This window comes from Hirundo rustica, chromosome 5 (assembly GCF_015227805.2).
Source record: "Hirundo rustica isolate bHirRus1 chromosome 5, bHirRus1.pri.v3, whole genome shotgun sequence".
NCBI lineage: Eukaryota > Metazoa > Chordata > Aves > Passeriformes > Hirundinidae > Hirundo > Hirundo rustica.
In genome coordinates this window covers 72,369,533-72,386,288 of record NC_053454.1, presented here as the reverse complement: position 1 = coordinate 72,386,288, position 16,756 = coordinate 72,369,533, and the positions used below count along the sequence as shown (strand labels likewise).

General features: G+C 41.9%; 2 protein-coding genes across 3 annotated transcripts in view; one reads left to right on the top strand and one right to left on the bottom strand.

Annotated features, from left to right (window-relative positions):
• Positions 1 to 1,066: 1,066 nt before the first annotated feature.
• ELMOD2 (ELMO domain containing 2) lies at positions 1,067 to 11,563 on the bottom strand. 2 transcript variants are annotated; one of them, XR_005700871.2, is made up of 9 exons: positions 11,397 to 11,563; positions 10,213 to 10,241; positions 9,537 to 9,631; positions 8,859 to 8,988; positions 7,867 to 8,000; positions 7,226 to 7,294; positions 5,947 to 6,080; positions 5,038 to 5,540; positions 1,067 to 1,840 (listed from the first exon to the last, which is right to left on the bottom strand). XR_005700871.2 is itself a non-coding variant. In XM_040064650.2 (8 exons), exons 1-8 carry the CDS (start codon positions 11,539 to 11,541, stop codon positions 5,383 to 5,385), a joined length of 894 nt encoding a protein of 297 aa, XP_039920584.1. In that variant the 5' UTR covers positions 11,542 to 11,563; the 3' UTR covers positions 3,912 to 5,382. The 2 variants fall into 2 exon arrangements, 1 of the variants encoding a protein (XP_039920584.1); XM_040064650.2 differs by lacking the exon at positions 1,067 to 1,840 and having other exon boundaries at positions 3,912 to 5,540.
• A 5,000-nt stretch (positions 11,564 to 16,563) lies between these two features.
• MGAT4D (MGAT4 family member D) overlaps positions 16,564 to 16,756 on the top strand; it is a 32,641-nt gene continuing 32,448 nt past the window's right edge. The window contains exon 1 of the mRNA XM_040064602.2: positions 16,564 to 16,693. The gene's annotated coding sequence lies outside the window, so the exon portion shown is untranslated. The remainder of the gene's footprint in view (positions 16,694 to 16,756) is intronic.

Genomic DNA, 16,756 nt, shown 5'->3' with positions numbered 1-16,756 from the left:
TGGCAGTGAACATTTCACTGGAAAATGGTTAACAGTAGAAAATTGCAACACGTGCTGTGAGCAGCAGCATCGCTGTGCAAGAGTGGCTTGGAGCTGGGCACACACGCTGTGGAATGCAGCTTTGTCAGTCTTAGCAGCAGCACAAGGTGTTCCTGACAAATGGTGGCAGGTATCTCCAAGGATGTCACCTCAGAAGAAAATTAAGCTCTTGTTCTCCTTCCTGTGGTACTCAAGGTCTCAGTTAAAATTTCCTGAGTAGCTGCTTGTTTGTCCTGTTTTCTAAAGTAACACATTTGCATAACTGATCGGCCTGACATTCGGAGTTTGGAGGACTGGGATGTTCCTGTAGTGGCAGGGCCTGTTCTGGCCTTCTGCAGAAATAAGAAATTGCTACAGGTGAGACCTTGTAGTTCCCATGGAATGGCGCTTTGGTACATCAACAGAAGCGTTTGTTCTCCAGAATTCAGGAGGAGAAAGAAACGCTGCCTTAGAGATACAAGTAAAAAAAAAAAATCCAACCCAAGCAAATTATTTAACATAGCTGGTAGGAAGGCATGCCAGAAGATAGAGAGTGTGAAAAAAAATAACAAACCATCAGCCCTTGAGGGTTTCTTTTTCTTTCTCCAGAGTTGTTCTCCAGCTTTTAAATTTTGTTCCTCCTGAACAAAAACGCTCACGTTTGGAGTTGTCTCTGAGAGTTAACTTCCAGGTCCTTCAGATAGAACAATTCTTGTGGGATTTTTCTGGGGGGTTGGTTGGGGTTTTTTTGTGTTGTGGAGTTTTTTAATATTTTTTTACTTTTTTGGTGCATGATTGGCTTCTTTTCAAGTGAGGATTTTAAAAGCAACTGAAATGAAGCAGTAATAAACCTCTGCCACTTGCAGCAGCGTACAGTAGCCCATCTGCACAACAGGATCAAGAACCCAAGGACCTCTAAACAAGCTGGGGGTAAGATGGGAGGCTAGGGGGAAGAAGAAAGCAGGATAAAGCTTTCTCTCATATCCCAGTGCAGGTGTATGAAACTGAAAATTGTTACATTTTCTGGCAGGCCAAAGACACGACTGTTGACAACATTTTGGAATAACCCGTTCTTTATTTGCTACCATTGTAAACATCTCTATTACACAGACATCACAGCAGACATTATTGCTTTTATATTGTGGTAAACAGGAATTCCTACCGGTATGCAGCTACCTAAGCACAGTGTCATAAGAAGAAGCTGCCCACAAGCTGTCCTGGGCTGGGTTGTTCTTCATTCCCTAGAGAAAGACGGGATCTCGACTGGCACGAGAAACACCAGGCCAAAGGTGGGTCACCGTGGTACGACAGCAACACAAACAGCGACAGAAGGAAAGCACAGGGTACATCTTCACCACACATCACTAGCAGTCTTGTCAGGGATACTGGCTGCTCCACTCCCACCTAGCTAAACACAAACTTTTCCACCGTAATTCCTAAAACAAGGCTAAGCAATTTATTGTGTGGAATTTTATTTAAACTAGGATGGAAAATCCAGAAAACTAACGGGGCTCTGTGCGTGTATAGTTTTTGTTTGCATTTTTGTTCTGTTCTGTTTTTCAAAGACTGAAAGTCCAAAGCTATTTAGCTGGGGTGTTTAAATTGGCCCCTTTCACTCTTGCCCTTTAGGACAAAATGCCCTTTTCCTTACACGGCTGTATCAGATGACAGCAGCACAGCCAGTTTAAAAAACATTGTTTCTTTCTTCCCATGTAGCACCGTCTTCAGGTGGCTTTGCAATCGAGTTAGTTACTTCTGAAACAATGTGTTTACTCAGTGAAAGACTAGATGTTACATTTGCTTGTAGTAAACTTCGGCTTAACTGCAGATTCATTTGTTCAGAGGGCGGCACCATGTTTCAAGCATGCAGTAAACAACAAAAGTGAAGGTAGTTTGTTAAACATTTGCTACAGGAACAACAAATTTAGAGAACCGCCTCGCCTCCGGTTTTAATTATTATTTTTTTAATACTATTGCATACAAGCTTTCACATAGTGAAAGTTTTAAAGAGGCAGCAAGTTAGAAAATTAACAGCACTTGCAAGTTCTAGTCAGATAATACGTATTTAAAACAGGACGGTAAATAAATAATAATTTACAGAGTTTTTAAGACTCTTAGAATAACCTGTAAGCAACAAGTTCTGATGTTAAAGATTATGTCAGCTTGCAGAAAAGTAGCCTACCTCCATTTCCAGTCTTCCATAACCTTAGGATTGTCACCTTACAAGAGAGTTAGCATAAAATACCACTGACTAGTAAAGCCTTGTCCTTGCCTTCTCTAAACACTATTTTACCTACTTCAGTACATTTTCTAGCTACCACCATAACACAGTTTAACCTACCAGGGGTGCAAACAGGGACACCCAGTACTAGTCTACACAGGGTGGGTGACTCCTAGACAGAATTACTGGGCTAGCTGATCATACAAAAAAAACCCCACCACATGCAAATTCTAACTGTTTCCTGGGAAGGTGCATTGTAGCCTAACTTAAACATTCCTCTTAACTGCTACATGCAAACGAATGTATTCCCTTATGTCTCACTCATCTGATGGCTGGGTTTACTTTTTCTCCTTGTATACTGCCACAGTTTACTTCCAGATCACCCACTGATTTGAGAAGAAAAACACTAGCAAAGATGCATCTTATTAAAAGCTTGAAATAAGTTTGACACTAAAACATCTCAGGTGTGTGATGGGAGCCCTGAGACTATGGCTGGGCTTTAGAAGCCTCAGCAATAGTTCAATGTCAGTCTCCCAGAGAACAAGGAGCTCAGTGAAAGTTTCAGTGCTGGAAAGACAAGGGCGTAGATTACTTTTGCAACTGCTGCAAAAAACCATAACAAACCAACCAACCAAACAAAAAGCTTGCAGACATAGCTGGGGAGGCCTTTAGCCATGGCTCTCAAACAATTCTGTTACTAGCTGGTAGGCAGTAGAGGGAAACAAATAGGATCTCCTTTGCTGCTGATGCCAAACATAATTGGGGGCACTTCTGGAATTCAAAGTCAGTCGTGTGTTGCTTGCAAAGGAGATCTACAAGCAGTAGAGAAATTTATTAATGAAGATGGGGCTAGAAAGTAATCACTTGGGCCACTGGGAGAAATCCACTTTCCACTTCCCTCCTTGGATTTTTGGCACGTCCAGTGCCTGCAAGGCTCAGAGAAACAGAGCTCCAGCACAGGACCTGAATTCCAGAATGCTCTCCACTCAGCTCTCCAGTGGTGAGTATTCCAAGATCCACCTATGGGGGAACAGCAAAAGAACTGGGCCTCCCACAGTCAGTTTGGATCCAGTCTGGTCAGCTCAGCTGTTCAGTTTACAAGCCAGGGCAAACCAGAACCACTCTCCCTATGCACAGTGGTGCTCTGTTGCTGTTTTTCGGGGTGTATTTTATATTGGCAGAACAGCATCGAGCCAACACGGGCGAGACCGAGTCCTTCCCCACCCTGAACACACTCAGCTCGTCTGACTCTTGTCTGCACCTAAGGGATCACAGAAAAGAGGAGAGAGCTGTGTTAGCCCGCACACAGGTCTGTGTGCCCTCGTCAGGAGCTTCCCCACAAGCAGGAGATGCCCAGCAGGTGAGGGACCAGCAGCACAAGGGGGACGCAGTGCAGCAGGTCACCATTTACACAGCGGACTGACAGAATTACCGGGGAGGGAGGCACCTCTGGGCATCACCAAATCCAATCCCCTGCCTAAAGCAGGGTCCCTCAAAGGAGGCTGCTTAGGGCCACGTCCGTGTCCAGGGGGGTGTTGATGATCTCCAAGAAATGCAGTATTATATGTTGTATTTCACACTTGTGTAGTGTAATAATGCTCCTTACAAAAAGGGGGTTGTTTTTTGTTGGTTTGGTTTGCTTTGTTGGTTTTTTTTTTCCTTTTTCCCCCCGCCTCATGCTTCCATTCACTGTGTTCAATGCTTATATTCTTTAGGAATCTCTTTTGGGGTAGTCATTGATTAGAAATTAACTTTAAAAATTAACTAGTTTACCTGAGATGATTAAAAAAAAGAATATATGAAATAGTTTGTATCAGCATACAAATTTTGTGCCACTTTTGTGAGCTATTTAGGTACGTAGTGAAAAAATCTTTCTCAAATTACTCAAGTTCCTAAGGCTGTGATCTAGCTAGAAGAATCAAAATAAAAAACTGATTGAAAACAGCAGAAGGCACTTATTTAATAGAAAGTCTTAGAAAACAAAGGGATGGTCATACCAAATCCATTTAAAGTTGCTCTAAGCAATAATTAGTCACAGTACAGACATGAAGTTCTATCTATTAGATTGTCTGAGGATGGCAAGAATAAGGAACACATCAAAGTTGCATCCCTTCCATGGAAAATACATCTTTTTTTGACTTGTACTCAGATGTGAACTTATTTTTACAAGATAAAGGCTGCAGCTGCAATAAAGGGGTTTTTTTTAAACGTTATAAAAGGGCTAAAGTAGATCTGTTGTACCTCCCACTAAGAACTCCCCCTTAGCTGCCAAAAGAAAAGGGCTGACAACAGATTCTGAGTCAATCATCCTCAGCATTTGAAGTCAGGTTAGAAAGAATTAAAAGTTTTTACAACAGGAATACTTTCAGAAAGAGTAGCTTTAGCCTGAGGATCTTATCCTCACGCTGATGACACGTGGTTCTTTTTGTTTGTTTGCAAACTAAACTTCTTCCAAGCACAGGAACTGGCTGGTACAAATCCACAGATAAACTTCCTTAGGCAGAAGTAATTTCTAGTGAGTACATCAATATGCTGATGGATTAAGTCTCTTCTCCAAAATGATAAACAAATAATATGTCTCCTTTGAGGACCTCTTAATTACAGAGAAATTTAACACTGTTGAGTGAATGATACAAAAAATCTAAAACCACAATAACTTCAACTAAAAGCTTAACTTTAACCGTTGCGTTAAAAGGTTGGAATTTAAATTCAAATTTGAAAAGCTGAACTTAAACTGTCTTTTAAAAGACAATTAACAGTCAAACCCATTCATAGAAAATATGATGCAGCATAAATACCTGCTTCATGTTCCTGCACCAAGAAGTATAAAAAAATTGTAAAAGTAAGCAATCCAGAGGTTCTTGAGATTTGTGGGCTGTTTTTTTGTGTTGGTTTGTTGGTTGGGTTTTGTTTCACTTCCTTTGCAAAAAGCTGCCCTTTGGAGAATAGCATAAAAATACCTGTAAACAGAGGTTGATTGTCCAAGCTTTCTTAACTGAATTTTGCTAATTTTCTTTTTTTTTTTTTTTTTAAACGTTAAAAAAAAAATTCCATTGTTAGTCAATTTTTGGTGAAACACACAAAACTTCCATCCAAATGCATCATTCAATTTTTGATACAGAACCTCATATACTGCAGAGAAATTAAGGTTTCTTTGTATCTTGTAAGGTCAGTACCACATTGTGATCCAGCAGAAGTCCCTTAATCTTTTCATGGAATTTCTCTCTGTACTGGTTGAAGTGCATAATGCTCTCTGGTTCCTCTTCAAACCAGAACTTGTCGAACTCATAAACCAGATAACCTGTGAAGAAAATAAAGTACAGATCTGCAAAAATGACCTCCGTAATTTCGTGCCTTGATGATCCAGCCAGTCCTAGAGTGATCCTTTAGACTCTCTTCAACCCCTTAAAACGAGGACTGTCCCATCCTGGTCTACAGCAAGCTTTTGGATGCTGTAATAATGGATAAAAAAAATAAATCTGCAAAGACTGAGTTTTCAGACTGGAGTATCTAGAATACATTAAGACTTAAAGGTACATTTCTGCAGCACAGCGTTTAGGCAGCAGGTGCATTTCCAGTACCTGATGCAGAAGACAAACAGCTTGCTCTGGCTAATGAGACAAGAGTGGGAATGCACTCCAAAGAGCCCAGACTCCACGCTGTGGCCTCCCGTGAGCAGCCTGGATGAAGAAGCTGCAGATACTTACAGTAAAACTGATGGAAGTGCTCCATCTGTGGCAACCCCGGCACCACGTTGTAGAGATGAGCCTTCAAAGCCCCGTTCCTGAGCAAGCTGTACGCCATCTCTGTCAGATTGATCCCAACTATGGCATAGGAGTATCTGCAACACAAATCCTGGCTTTATGGGATGCACTGAAACACTTGGGAGCTTCCCTGGCACACTCTGCTTTAGGAGAGCTGAGAGAGTCAGAGTTTTTCCTGTAACGCTTGTCGATGAGCTGACTCCCATCTACAGACCACTGCCTGGTCCGTGTACATCCATCCCTGTGAAAGTTATTGTAATATTGAGGTGGAAAAGCTAATCAACGCTGACTTCAACTCATTCTTCTGCAATCCTTAGATCTGCTGGAATATTCAAAACTGGATGTGAAAAAAATAGCTGCAGTGTAAATGGAATGGCTATTTCAACCTGTTGTTCGAGCTGAAAGAATCTGGGGGTTTTTCAGTTGCATGGTATAAAAGGCACTATAAGAGAAATTCTTCAACAACAGTTAAAGTGTTAGTGGAGGAAGGAATAGTAAATGTTAATTAATTAATTAGTGCCAATTATATATTATGTCGTTGAGCAAAAGCTCTCACGTATCCTATTTGTGACAGAGTTGCACAGGGTAATTTTATTTACAACCAAAGTGATGAAGGGCTCCTGTTTTTTGGTAGGTCATCAAGTTAACTAGGGACTAGATGGATCAGATTACTGTATCTGACTGGTTTGAGAGTATATTTCCCTGTAAAATTAGCTACATGTTTAAATAGGCAAAGCTTTTGGAAAAAATTTAAAGTTGAACAATGACAAAACACCTATTTGTAAATACTTATTACCGGGCAGAAACCTAGAGGAAAAAAAGAACCTTAAGAGCTAAGAGGTAATCTATACTATCCCAACACAGAATCAGTAAGAAGGCGAAAAATAAGTATGAATTTCTAAATCTAACCTAAGTCTATTACAAATAAAACTAACTGAAATGTTAAAGGTGTTTACTGTGTTAACTAAAGATGATATTTTGCAATGTTTTTGCCCCAATTCTGAAAAACAAAATAAATAAGTAAAAAGCTGCACTTAGTTCCCAGCTAGAAATTGCTTTCTGTCTTTAGTTTCTCACACCTTTCTATTTTGACCTTTTCTTTCATTCTCTAATGGCAAAAAACCCAGAGGTGTTTTCCTCTTTACTTTCTGAACACACGTTGAGCAGTCTTCACCTAAGTTCTTATATAGAAGCAGCCAGAAAAAGTTCCAGAGTGACTTACCCCAGCTTTGGGTGATTGGACCGAGAAAGGATCTGACGAGCTTCATTGGTGTAATGCTTACTAAAATAGCTGGCAGAGTAAAACAATATTTTAAATTCTTTGCAAAAAAAAATCTGTGTTAATGTCGACATTAAATAGGTAGCTTTAAACTAAAAGTGAAAACTAGCCTGTAACTGGAAAATGGCACAGAATGAAAACCAAGGCAAAGGTAGCAAATTAAATTGTAATTATATAATTATAAAGCATGAACTAATACTGTAAAAAAAAAAAATCATTGTGATCTGAACATCAGATATGAAGTTCAACGTAGTCCAAAAGTTAGCTTAGCAAAGATAAGTAAACCTGTCTATTTTTCATCACAGTAGGAATTTTTACATTCAGGAATTTTTGAAGCTTTTGACAATTTAGGTACAACCCACCAACTCTATAATAAGGTGCCCTGGGCAAATTTCTGTCCCTTCCCTCACTTCTTGTCCTCACCCAAACACATCAGTGCAGCCACTAGAAATGTTGAACAACACTACTTTCTACTTGCTTCTAATCAGTTTTCATTAGAAACAGCATTAACTAAATGGAAAGAAAAGCAAATACAGATACTGAAAATGAGTTACAAAAGGAACGAAATACTTCTTTTCACTTACACCAGATTCACTAAGCCCAGCAGCCCCATTCCTCTGAAGTCTGTTTTGGGATCGTCGCCTTGGAAGCCGATGTCACACCACTGTTTGCTGATTCTGGCCTTCAGGTTCTCGTGAGGCATCAGCAAATTCCAGAGCTGCACAAATACAATTCCACGTTATGCTGCTCAAGAATTCCCAGTGACACAGCTCAGAACACTCGGTGCTGCACACCGGGAACCATTCACCAAGGAACAGGGTGCAGCGCACACGCTGCTCTGCTCCGTTAGGGGCAAGCTGCAGTCTGCCACAACGGCTCACTCCAGCAATTAGGAAAGTTATTACAGTTAACATTAAATGTGGTCACTTCCCTTCACAGACAGGATGCTTTATGAATACCACAGAAACAAAGAGTTGTTTCACCTCCGAAATTAATTTGTGCATCATTTTGCAATGCATCATTTTGTAATTGGAGCTATAAACTGAGATACAAATTCTCAAAGAATACTCATTTAACAGGTCGGTGTTGGGGCTTCCATGGCACGCTGGGATAATTATGAAGTGCCAAGAAAACAGTTTTTATCTCTCAGTATCAAACTATCTTCCTTGATGTTGACTGGGGTGCAGTAATAAGAAAAACTTAGTGTCTTTTTTTTTTTTTTTAATTTAGTAATTACTGTTTTACAAAGTTAGACATGTGCATAAGGTTATGTATCTTTTTAGTAGTGATTCTTCAGTGAAGCATCACAAATCTATTTTTCTGCTTATATGTTGTTGTTATGCCTGATTTCGCACAAAATAATTCCATTGCAAGTAATTCTAGTTTACTTTTTTTTCTTCTTCTTTGAGGTTTCATTTTAATGTGTCATTTCTATAATGGCTTTGCAGTTTGTGAGTAGAAAAGAGCTCTAAATAGGCCAGCTGGTAAGAATTCTACCAATACGTTCTTTCAAGGTGTTGGACTTGGAGGGGAAAAGAACAAACAAACAGCACATGTATATTAAAAATTCTTTCACCTCAATTAACTGTTCCTCGTGTTCTTCATTTTCTGAATCATACGGGACCTTCCTTAGGTTTTCCACATTCAAATACAGTTTTTTATAACCTGATATCTGTAGCAAGGATACATGCAAATTTGTCTTAAACCTGAAATAATAACAAAACACCATAGAGAAGTTTTTAAATTGGCCTACTCAGCCATCAATTCTAGCTTGAATTACCAGATAAAACCTTTCCTATGTTAATGTGACATAAACACCAGAATTAGGAATTGCTTTACGTGCACCTTTGCAAACTACAGCACACTGGTTAAGCACACTGCTACATGGATCTTACACCCTTTAAACATCTCTAGCTGACTCCAGTGCTGCAGTCAGACTCTATCACATTAAATTATGGCAATATATATATATATATAAGGAATTATATAGTTCTTGTAATCAACCTATGCAATGACCATCCTAGTTAGAAATACTCAGTAACAGAGGGACTTGCAAAACAGAGACAGAGTAATGCCAAATCCACATGAATTAAAACTTTGCAAATTGTTTTCTAGAACTGATGAGGACATAACCACACCTTATTTTCAGATTTCATTCTGAATACTTGTGTTGAATGGCCTAAATATTGCAGCAGGTTAAGCAACTGGAAGAACATGCAAGCAAGCGAGAACAGAGAGAGGTTTCCAAACACACCTTGTATCGTTCTGTTCAATCTTCTTTTCTTTCATCACATCTCTGACACACTTCTCCACCTGAGCTTCTTCAACGTGTACAGCATCTCTCAAAACCTAGGAAGTTAACACAGTAAAGGGCTTCATGAGGAATGAAGACATCATCTACTCTATTATTACTGCTCAGCTTCTGTACACCTGTGGTGTCTGTTATTTATGACAAGAGGCAATTGCTTGCAACGCAAACTGCACCTAAAAGATCTGCAATCATTTCATGAAAGCATGATTTGTAACTTTGTCAGGCTCTAAACAACAACGTTTACATAGGAGTTGCATAAAGGATAAATACGAAGCTGGAGAGTTGCTTGGTCTAGGTTCTCGTTTGCTTTCAGCTGCTGAATTGAAATATGTTCCTCCTAATCCAACTGAAACAAGTGCAGCCAAGGAAATAACGCTTCAGAATCAGGAGACAGGTACCTAACAAAGCTGAGATTTCAATGAAACAAGCTTTTGAAGGGACATGGGATTATTGAGAAACCTTAAATAAACCTGGCATGCAGAACACAAAATTCCAAGTTCTCTTCTCTCTGTCTTTTACTCCTCTTCAGGTCTCCCCTCTCAAAAAAAACAAATGCACCTGTTATTTTCCTGTCTCTGAAAGAAGGTTTTATTAAAGTTTCATCTTGAGTATCTCTTACCTTATTTTTGGATGATTCCAGTGAATATTCTGCAATATGGAAAAAAAAGTAGATGTCAAAGTTAAATTGAACTGTTTTAAATAATTGACAGTTAGTGTTCTTGCAGCATATAAGTATTATAAAAGTTTACATCCCTTTTACAAATGCGATAAAATAATCAATCCTAAAATGAACATGCTATCAGGTAACAGAATGTCTTAATTTACACAGATTTTTTTATAACTCTTCAGCACAATGCTGAAAGTAGATTTGGATTTTTTAAAGCATCAATTACACGTACAAAACAAAGACAAATTTGAAAAGGTGTCAGGCGACAAACACGTCAATTGATACTTTCCTGTTCTCAGACATTATTTCAGGTTTATTACTGAGGAATCAGGAAGCACGGTCACTTCCACAAGTTATCATAAAAGCACAAAAATGTTCCGCAGTTTCTTGAATTGCTATTTCAGACCAAAATTCTGCACCAGGCAGAACCGTAAGTTAAATCGCTCTTCCTTCCTCACCTCCAAAAAGATGCATTTACGTCTACTCAGTGTGCGGATTTTTTGAGTAAAGGAAGGTAAAAGCACATAGACAAAGGGATGGGAAGACTCTGGGGGAAAAGGTGAGATTTCTCATTCACTTTTCGATGACACCGGGATGTCCTTAACGAGCAGACAAGGAAGCTTTAGAATTTGATTTACAACTCTCGTAGGACAGCTGGGATGAGCGGAAGAGTGAAGATACAATTCTGGGGGTGCACTCCAGGTTCTGATTTCCAGCTGCTGGGAAGCAGCAGGCTCGGCGGGGGGACGGGACGTGATCGCTCCCTACAACCACTGGAAAGGAGGGACAGGGGGGCTCGATCCCTTCTCCCGGGTAACCAGCGGCAGGGGGAGAGGAAAGGTGCTCGGGCTGTGCCAGGGGAGGTCTAGGCTGGAGGCGATGGCAAATGTCACCACCGGAGGGTTGTCAAGCCCCGAGCGGGCTGCACGGGGCGGCACTTTCGTCACCGCCGCTCCCGGAGAGATTTACGGGACGTGCGGATGCGGCACCGGGAGACGCGGTTTAGCGAGGGCTTGGCAGCGCCGGTTAACGCCGGGAGCCGACGGTCACGGAGGTCTTTTCCACGCCGAACGGGAAAATCTCCACGCGGCGCTGCCGAGGCCGCCTCGCGGCCCCCGCCCCGGCCCCTCCATTACCTACGCTCAGCGTCCGACGCGCGCCCGCCTCCGCGCGGCCCAGGAGGCGCTGCAGCTCGCACTTGCCGGTCAGCAGCCGGAGGATCCACTTGAGCCAGAAGCGAAAGTATTTGCTGTACAGGAACCCCCAGACGCGCGCCCACATCTTCCGCGGGCGGCGGCCCCGGCCCCGGCCCCGGCCCCGGCCCCGGCCCCGGCCGCCGCTCCCGCCCCGCCCGCGCGCCGCCGCCCGCGCCCCCCTCGCGGCCGGGCCGCCGCCGCCCCTCAGAGCACCGAGCGGGGCCCGGCCGCCCCCCGCAGCCCGCCGGAAGGCAGCTCCCGACCTGGAAGTGATCGCGGGCGCGGCAGGCGGCGGAAGTGCCGCCCGGGAAGGCGTTTTCGTTTCCCGGTGGTTCTTGGCGGCTTCGGGCGCTCCTGCTCCCTCGGCCGCATCCCCGCTGCCTCCTGCCCGCAGGAAGCAATAATGACACGCTCGGGAGAGACAGCGAGTGTCTGTTTTAGAGCTGCGCAACCCTGGGTGGTCCCTGATAATCCACAGATCAAGGTCCCCAGCTCTCAGAACTTTTCCCCGTTTGTACATTTTAGCAAACAAAGGGATTGGCGTCCATTGGCCGCAAGTTACACAATTCTCTCCCCGGTCGGTGTTCTGTCTGCTGCAGGTTCATGGCTCCCTTCTCGTGCCAGTTAATCCCTGCTCACTCCCTGGCTCCCTGAGGGCCCGTGGGATTTTCGGGTCGGCGCTCTGTGGGCTGCTCGGGCTCTGTCCCTGCCGGAATTCCCTGTTACCGGCCGGAGCCGATTCCAGCGCAGTGACCGAGTTGTCTTCATTTGTTTCTGCCTTGTGCTTGTGGCCCCTAAATTCTGCATCCTTTGTGCGCACTGTGGGACAGCCGCCGTGTCCGCAGCGGCGCACCCTTCTTCCCAAGCTTTAACCTCCCCGCGATCTGAGAACATTGAAGCCTGTCCAGCCCTAAACCTTAACAAGGCAATTCTACCAAAAAATAATTTGTTTTCCTAACACCTGGACATCACCTCGAGTTTGTTGGGTGCTCTCTGTTTCATGAGTTAGATCTCCTCTCTTGCTGGTTAGGCTTAAAAGTAGATGAAGATCAAAACACCAAAGGCTAGTCTTTCTTAAGGAACTTTTTACATATTCCACACCTTGCAACAGCTGGGCTAGATGATTTTAAGGAGTGTGTTGCCATGGCTTCTGCCTTGCCTTTGCTGAATGGAGGTTTAGCCTGAGTGTTTCAATCACCACTTCCATTGTATTACAATTGATTGTTTCAGTAAACATCGGTTGAACAGAGACTTGTATACAAAATTTGGAGTGTTGAAAGGGAGCTGGCAGACTTGTTTGACTGCATTCTGATGTGTTTTTTGATGTGTGGAAATTGAAGTAACTTTTACACAAAATCAAAAGCCACACAGCAGGTCTGATGGCCCATGTCCCACAGAGGATCTCTGAGCATGGACCGACTTGTTTGGCACTTGTTTGGCTCTCTCTAGGTTCCTTCACTCCTAGGGATGCAGTTTCATGCAGGGAAACCATGGATGTGTGAACTTCAATGGTTTGCGTATCTTATTCCTACTCCTAAAAACTGCGGGGTGCATGTTAAGAGGCAGTGTAATTGCTTAGGGAGCAATCTTACTTTCAGAGCCTTGGAGCATTGCGTAAAAATAAGCTTGAGAGTATTTATTTGAAAGTATTCTTGCTTGGTGACAAGATGACATGATGGTTTTATCACATTACATGTATATAAGTTGTTCCAAGGTAGCCAAGCCCCAGGAAATATATATTTAAAAAAAAAAAAAAAAAAATCATCAAAAAATCAAAGATCCAGTGCCTAAGAACTGGTAGCAGAAACGAGAGGAAAGAAATTTGTCTGTATTGCAGGACCTGGGTGTAAGCTACAGCTCCCACCTAGCTTGGATATGGAACAACTCTGAGCAAATACTCAGGGATAAAAGATTGTGCTGTACCTCCCATGTGAGAGCTTGGCAGCACACTGCTGCTGTGGTATTTAAACATAGCTGGGCTGAAATCTTCTTGTCAGAGGAGTCCTGGCTACAGCAGCAGCAGGAGGGTGTTAGTTTGGTATCGGGAAGGCAGAAGAATTGCAACAACGTGAAGAAACGTGAGGGTGGTCAGGTTCTTCCTGACAGTCTTTATGCCCACACATGGATTGCACTGAGGTGGTTCAATAAAGTATGAGCTACTGGCATTTTAGGAAGTACAGCAGGTGCATCCTTGAAGCGTGGGTCTGCATAAATAAAACAGGGAAATTTCTAGCTGATGAGACTTTGGTTGATTTTTGAACTCTGCTGCTGCTTCAAGGGTTTCACTTTCCAGGGCATCTTTTAAGGGATTAAATAGCTTCATACCAATATGAATATCTTTTCATTATATTCATACTTAAACAGAAATTACATTTTCTGTGGAATGTTAAGAACCAAAGTAACTTTTACTACAGGTTTTGGAATTTGTTCCACTTCCTGCTGTGATTTACTGTAACAATAGATACACACAGTACAGGATTATTGTTTTCTCAGTTCTCTATGCTTACATTCTCCAGGAGTGATGTGTAGAGTATCTGCTGTTGACAGTGCATTGCACAACACAATTAGATTTGTGGAGGTAAGCTTGAAACACTTTAAGGTCCTGGTTTAAGTTAAGTGCTTTTGAAATGTGAGTTTAAAAGATGCAAGTTTTAGTCTTACGCTTGGTTTTGCTCATATGATGTTTTCTTCACTTTAAATCTGTATTTTAAAGTAAAATCTGTAACCAATTAATTATTTAAAAATGTTATAGCATGCTTTTCTGACAGTTTTTCCCACAGCTTTTCGTAAATTGCAAAACAGCAAGCATTTTTGATTTTGTACAAATGTTAGCGCTCGAATCCTGCAAGATGCTTCTGTATCCTCATGTTCAGTCAACTGATAAATTATATTAGGACAGTCAAAAATATCATGCTGCAGAAAAAAAAATTCTACCTTCCTCTTGCATTCAGTAGAGGAACTTGTTCTGCCTTCAAGTCTGATGTTCACAGAGACTTTGGTTGAAGCAAAGAGGGTTTACCTTTTAAAATCCCATTTCTTCAGTGACAGCAGGGCAAACAACCAGCAGTAGCAGTTGGATCTCTCTCCAGTCAGAAAAATTTCCATGGCAGCCACTATTATGTATTGTTACTGGTGGTTATTCTTTGTTCATATACCTTGGCAGATGAAGGACATGCAAAACAATCCACTGTTTTGTCAAATATTTATTTTAATGTTTCTTATCTCTACTCTTGCTTACACACAGGTGTGTGAAAACAATGGAAAAGTGTGGAGCAATCATCTGAGCAAGAAGAGACATTCAGTTACAATGCACAAGGACAAGCCTAGGAACCCCCTCCTGCAGGTAAGGAGAACTGAATCACTTGCTTAGGGTTAAGTATTGCAGGTTACTCGGAGTCTTTGTAAAGGTGATCCAAAAATACAGAAAGTCTGCTGCTCTGAAACAATTAACACCCCCCAAACCCCCAGCACAACTGATTCCGGTTGCACAGGGTTCTTGAGCACGTGAAATAACACAGGAGGAGAGCCCTGGGAGGGAGAGACTGTGGAAGCACGAAGCAGACGAGGGACCCTCTTTGCAAGTAGCTGCATGTGCGGTGGAAGCTCACCACAGTTTCAGCCAGGAGATTTTTGATTGGGTGTTTTTGAGGAACACTTAATGCACCGCCTCACTGTAAGTGAATGAGCTAGTCTGTGAAGTGAGCATCAAGTAAATGGTCAGCACAACTCAGCATGGCTGAGTAACTGTATCTGCTGCCTTAATAAAGAATATCAAATGCCGCCAGTGGCAGTCTCCATGGGCATTCCCTGCACACGGTGTGGGTTTGTTATAAGCTCCTGGAAATATGTGATGGTCTTTGGTTTTCGTTGGGTTTTGTTGTTTTTTTGTTTTGTTTTTTTCTCACTTGCTCTGATTAAGCTAAAATTAAATGTGTTCTGTTAGTCTTTTAGTCTCTTAGGTTTGTGTTAGTCTTATCTTCAGCAGCCCTCCTGCTTGACTACATCATTTAGATGTTTGCTTTGTGGCTGTATTACAGATAGAACACCAACCAACAGAGACATTTTATTCATTACTTGAGGCATGTTTAATGCTCACTTGTTCCTCTTAGTTCTAAATCCCTACTTTAATGCTAATGTGGCAAAACCTACATTGGCCCTCCATCAAAGCTAGTGCCCTGAGCTTTCAGTTTATTAACTGGGAGAGGGAAATGGTGATGGGGAGGCAGTAGGGAAGAGGATGGCGTCATGATTGCTTTGCATCTTATTAGCAAGCTATAAATGCATATCCAAAGTGTAGCTTAAAGAAGATTTCTCAGGAAAAAAGAAAAAAAAAATTAGAGGCACAGAAACTAGAGGCAGAAGGTAGCTTATAACAAATGAGTACAGGACAGGAATAGAGAGGTCTAACTCAAAGCTTCAGTGATTTATGGAGCCACACTCCAGAGATTTTAGTTCATGTGTATACTGATGCAGGCTACTAGCAGTCTCCTGCATTTTTAATGAATAATAGCATTTATAATTCAAAGTAATTAGTAAACGGAGATGTAAACCCATCATATCGTAATTCAAACACAAGAAGTTCACACTAACCTTGCCAGAGCAGCAGTATAGAGTTTGTGAGGTCTAAGATTTCCAAAAAGGACATAGTTATACTGTTGTTAGTATAAAGAGTGGCACATAAAGGCGGCATTGGCGTTAGGACTCCAGCACACCTGTGTCTGGACACAACTGTCGTAGGATTTGGCATTGCTTTGCGCCACGCCCTCACAAATGACTTGGGGGTTTGGTACGAAATGAGGTAAATTGTTAAGTAAGCAAAGAGAGGAAGGGGAGGAAGAGATACTGCATTAATAATACAGGCATATTTTTAGAAAACAGATTATCTAAAATACTACATCCTCTGGGTAAATAAGGTAATGAATTCTATATGCTAGTAATGCATTAAGGAAGTAGATAACCATTTAGATAGCAGAAAGCTTATTGCTTTTGAGAGCTACCAAAGTCCAGGGTGGTTTCTGAAGCTGTCCTTTGCATGTTTGCAACACAGAACAGGAAACCATGTTTTCTTTATCATAGGTGTAGAATGAAAGGTAGATCTGTGAGCAGGTAGAGAACATGTCAAAGCAAAAGCCACTGAACACCTGCTAATCAGGTATAAGAAGGAGGAACATTTTTTCTTGTAAAGCTTAGGTGTCTCTATTAGAACTGTGTTGCTGTGAGTGGTTCCGGGAACCTTGGTAAGTAAGGTGTCTGTCCTCTTTATAAACTACGTTGTAGAAGATGTATTCCAAACAGGGACT

Coding starts and splice junctions, on each gene's coding strand:
- ELMOD2 (XM_040064650.2), bottom strand. CDS start 11,541: ATGTGGGCGCGCGTCTGGGGGTTCCTGTACAGCAAATACTTTCGCTTC. Junction 10,242..11,396: donor GCGTCGGACGCTGAGCGTAG/GTAATGGAGGGG, acceptor TCCATATTGCAG/AATATTCACTGGAATCATCC. Junction 8,001..8,858: donor ACGAGGAACAGTTAATTGAG/GTGAAAGAATTT, acceptor GTATTTGTGCAG/CTCTGGAATTTGCTGATGCC.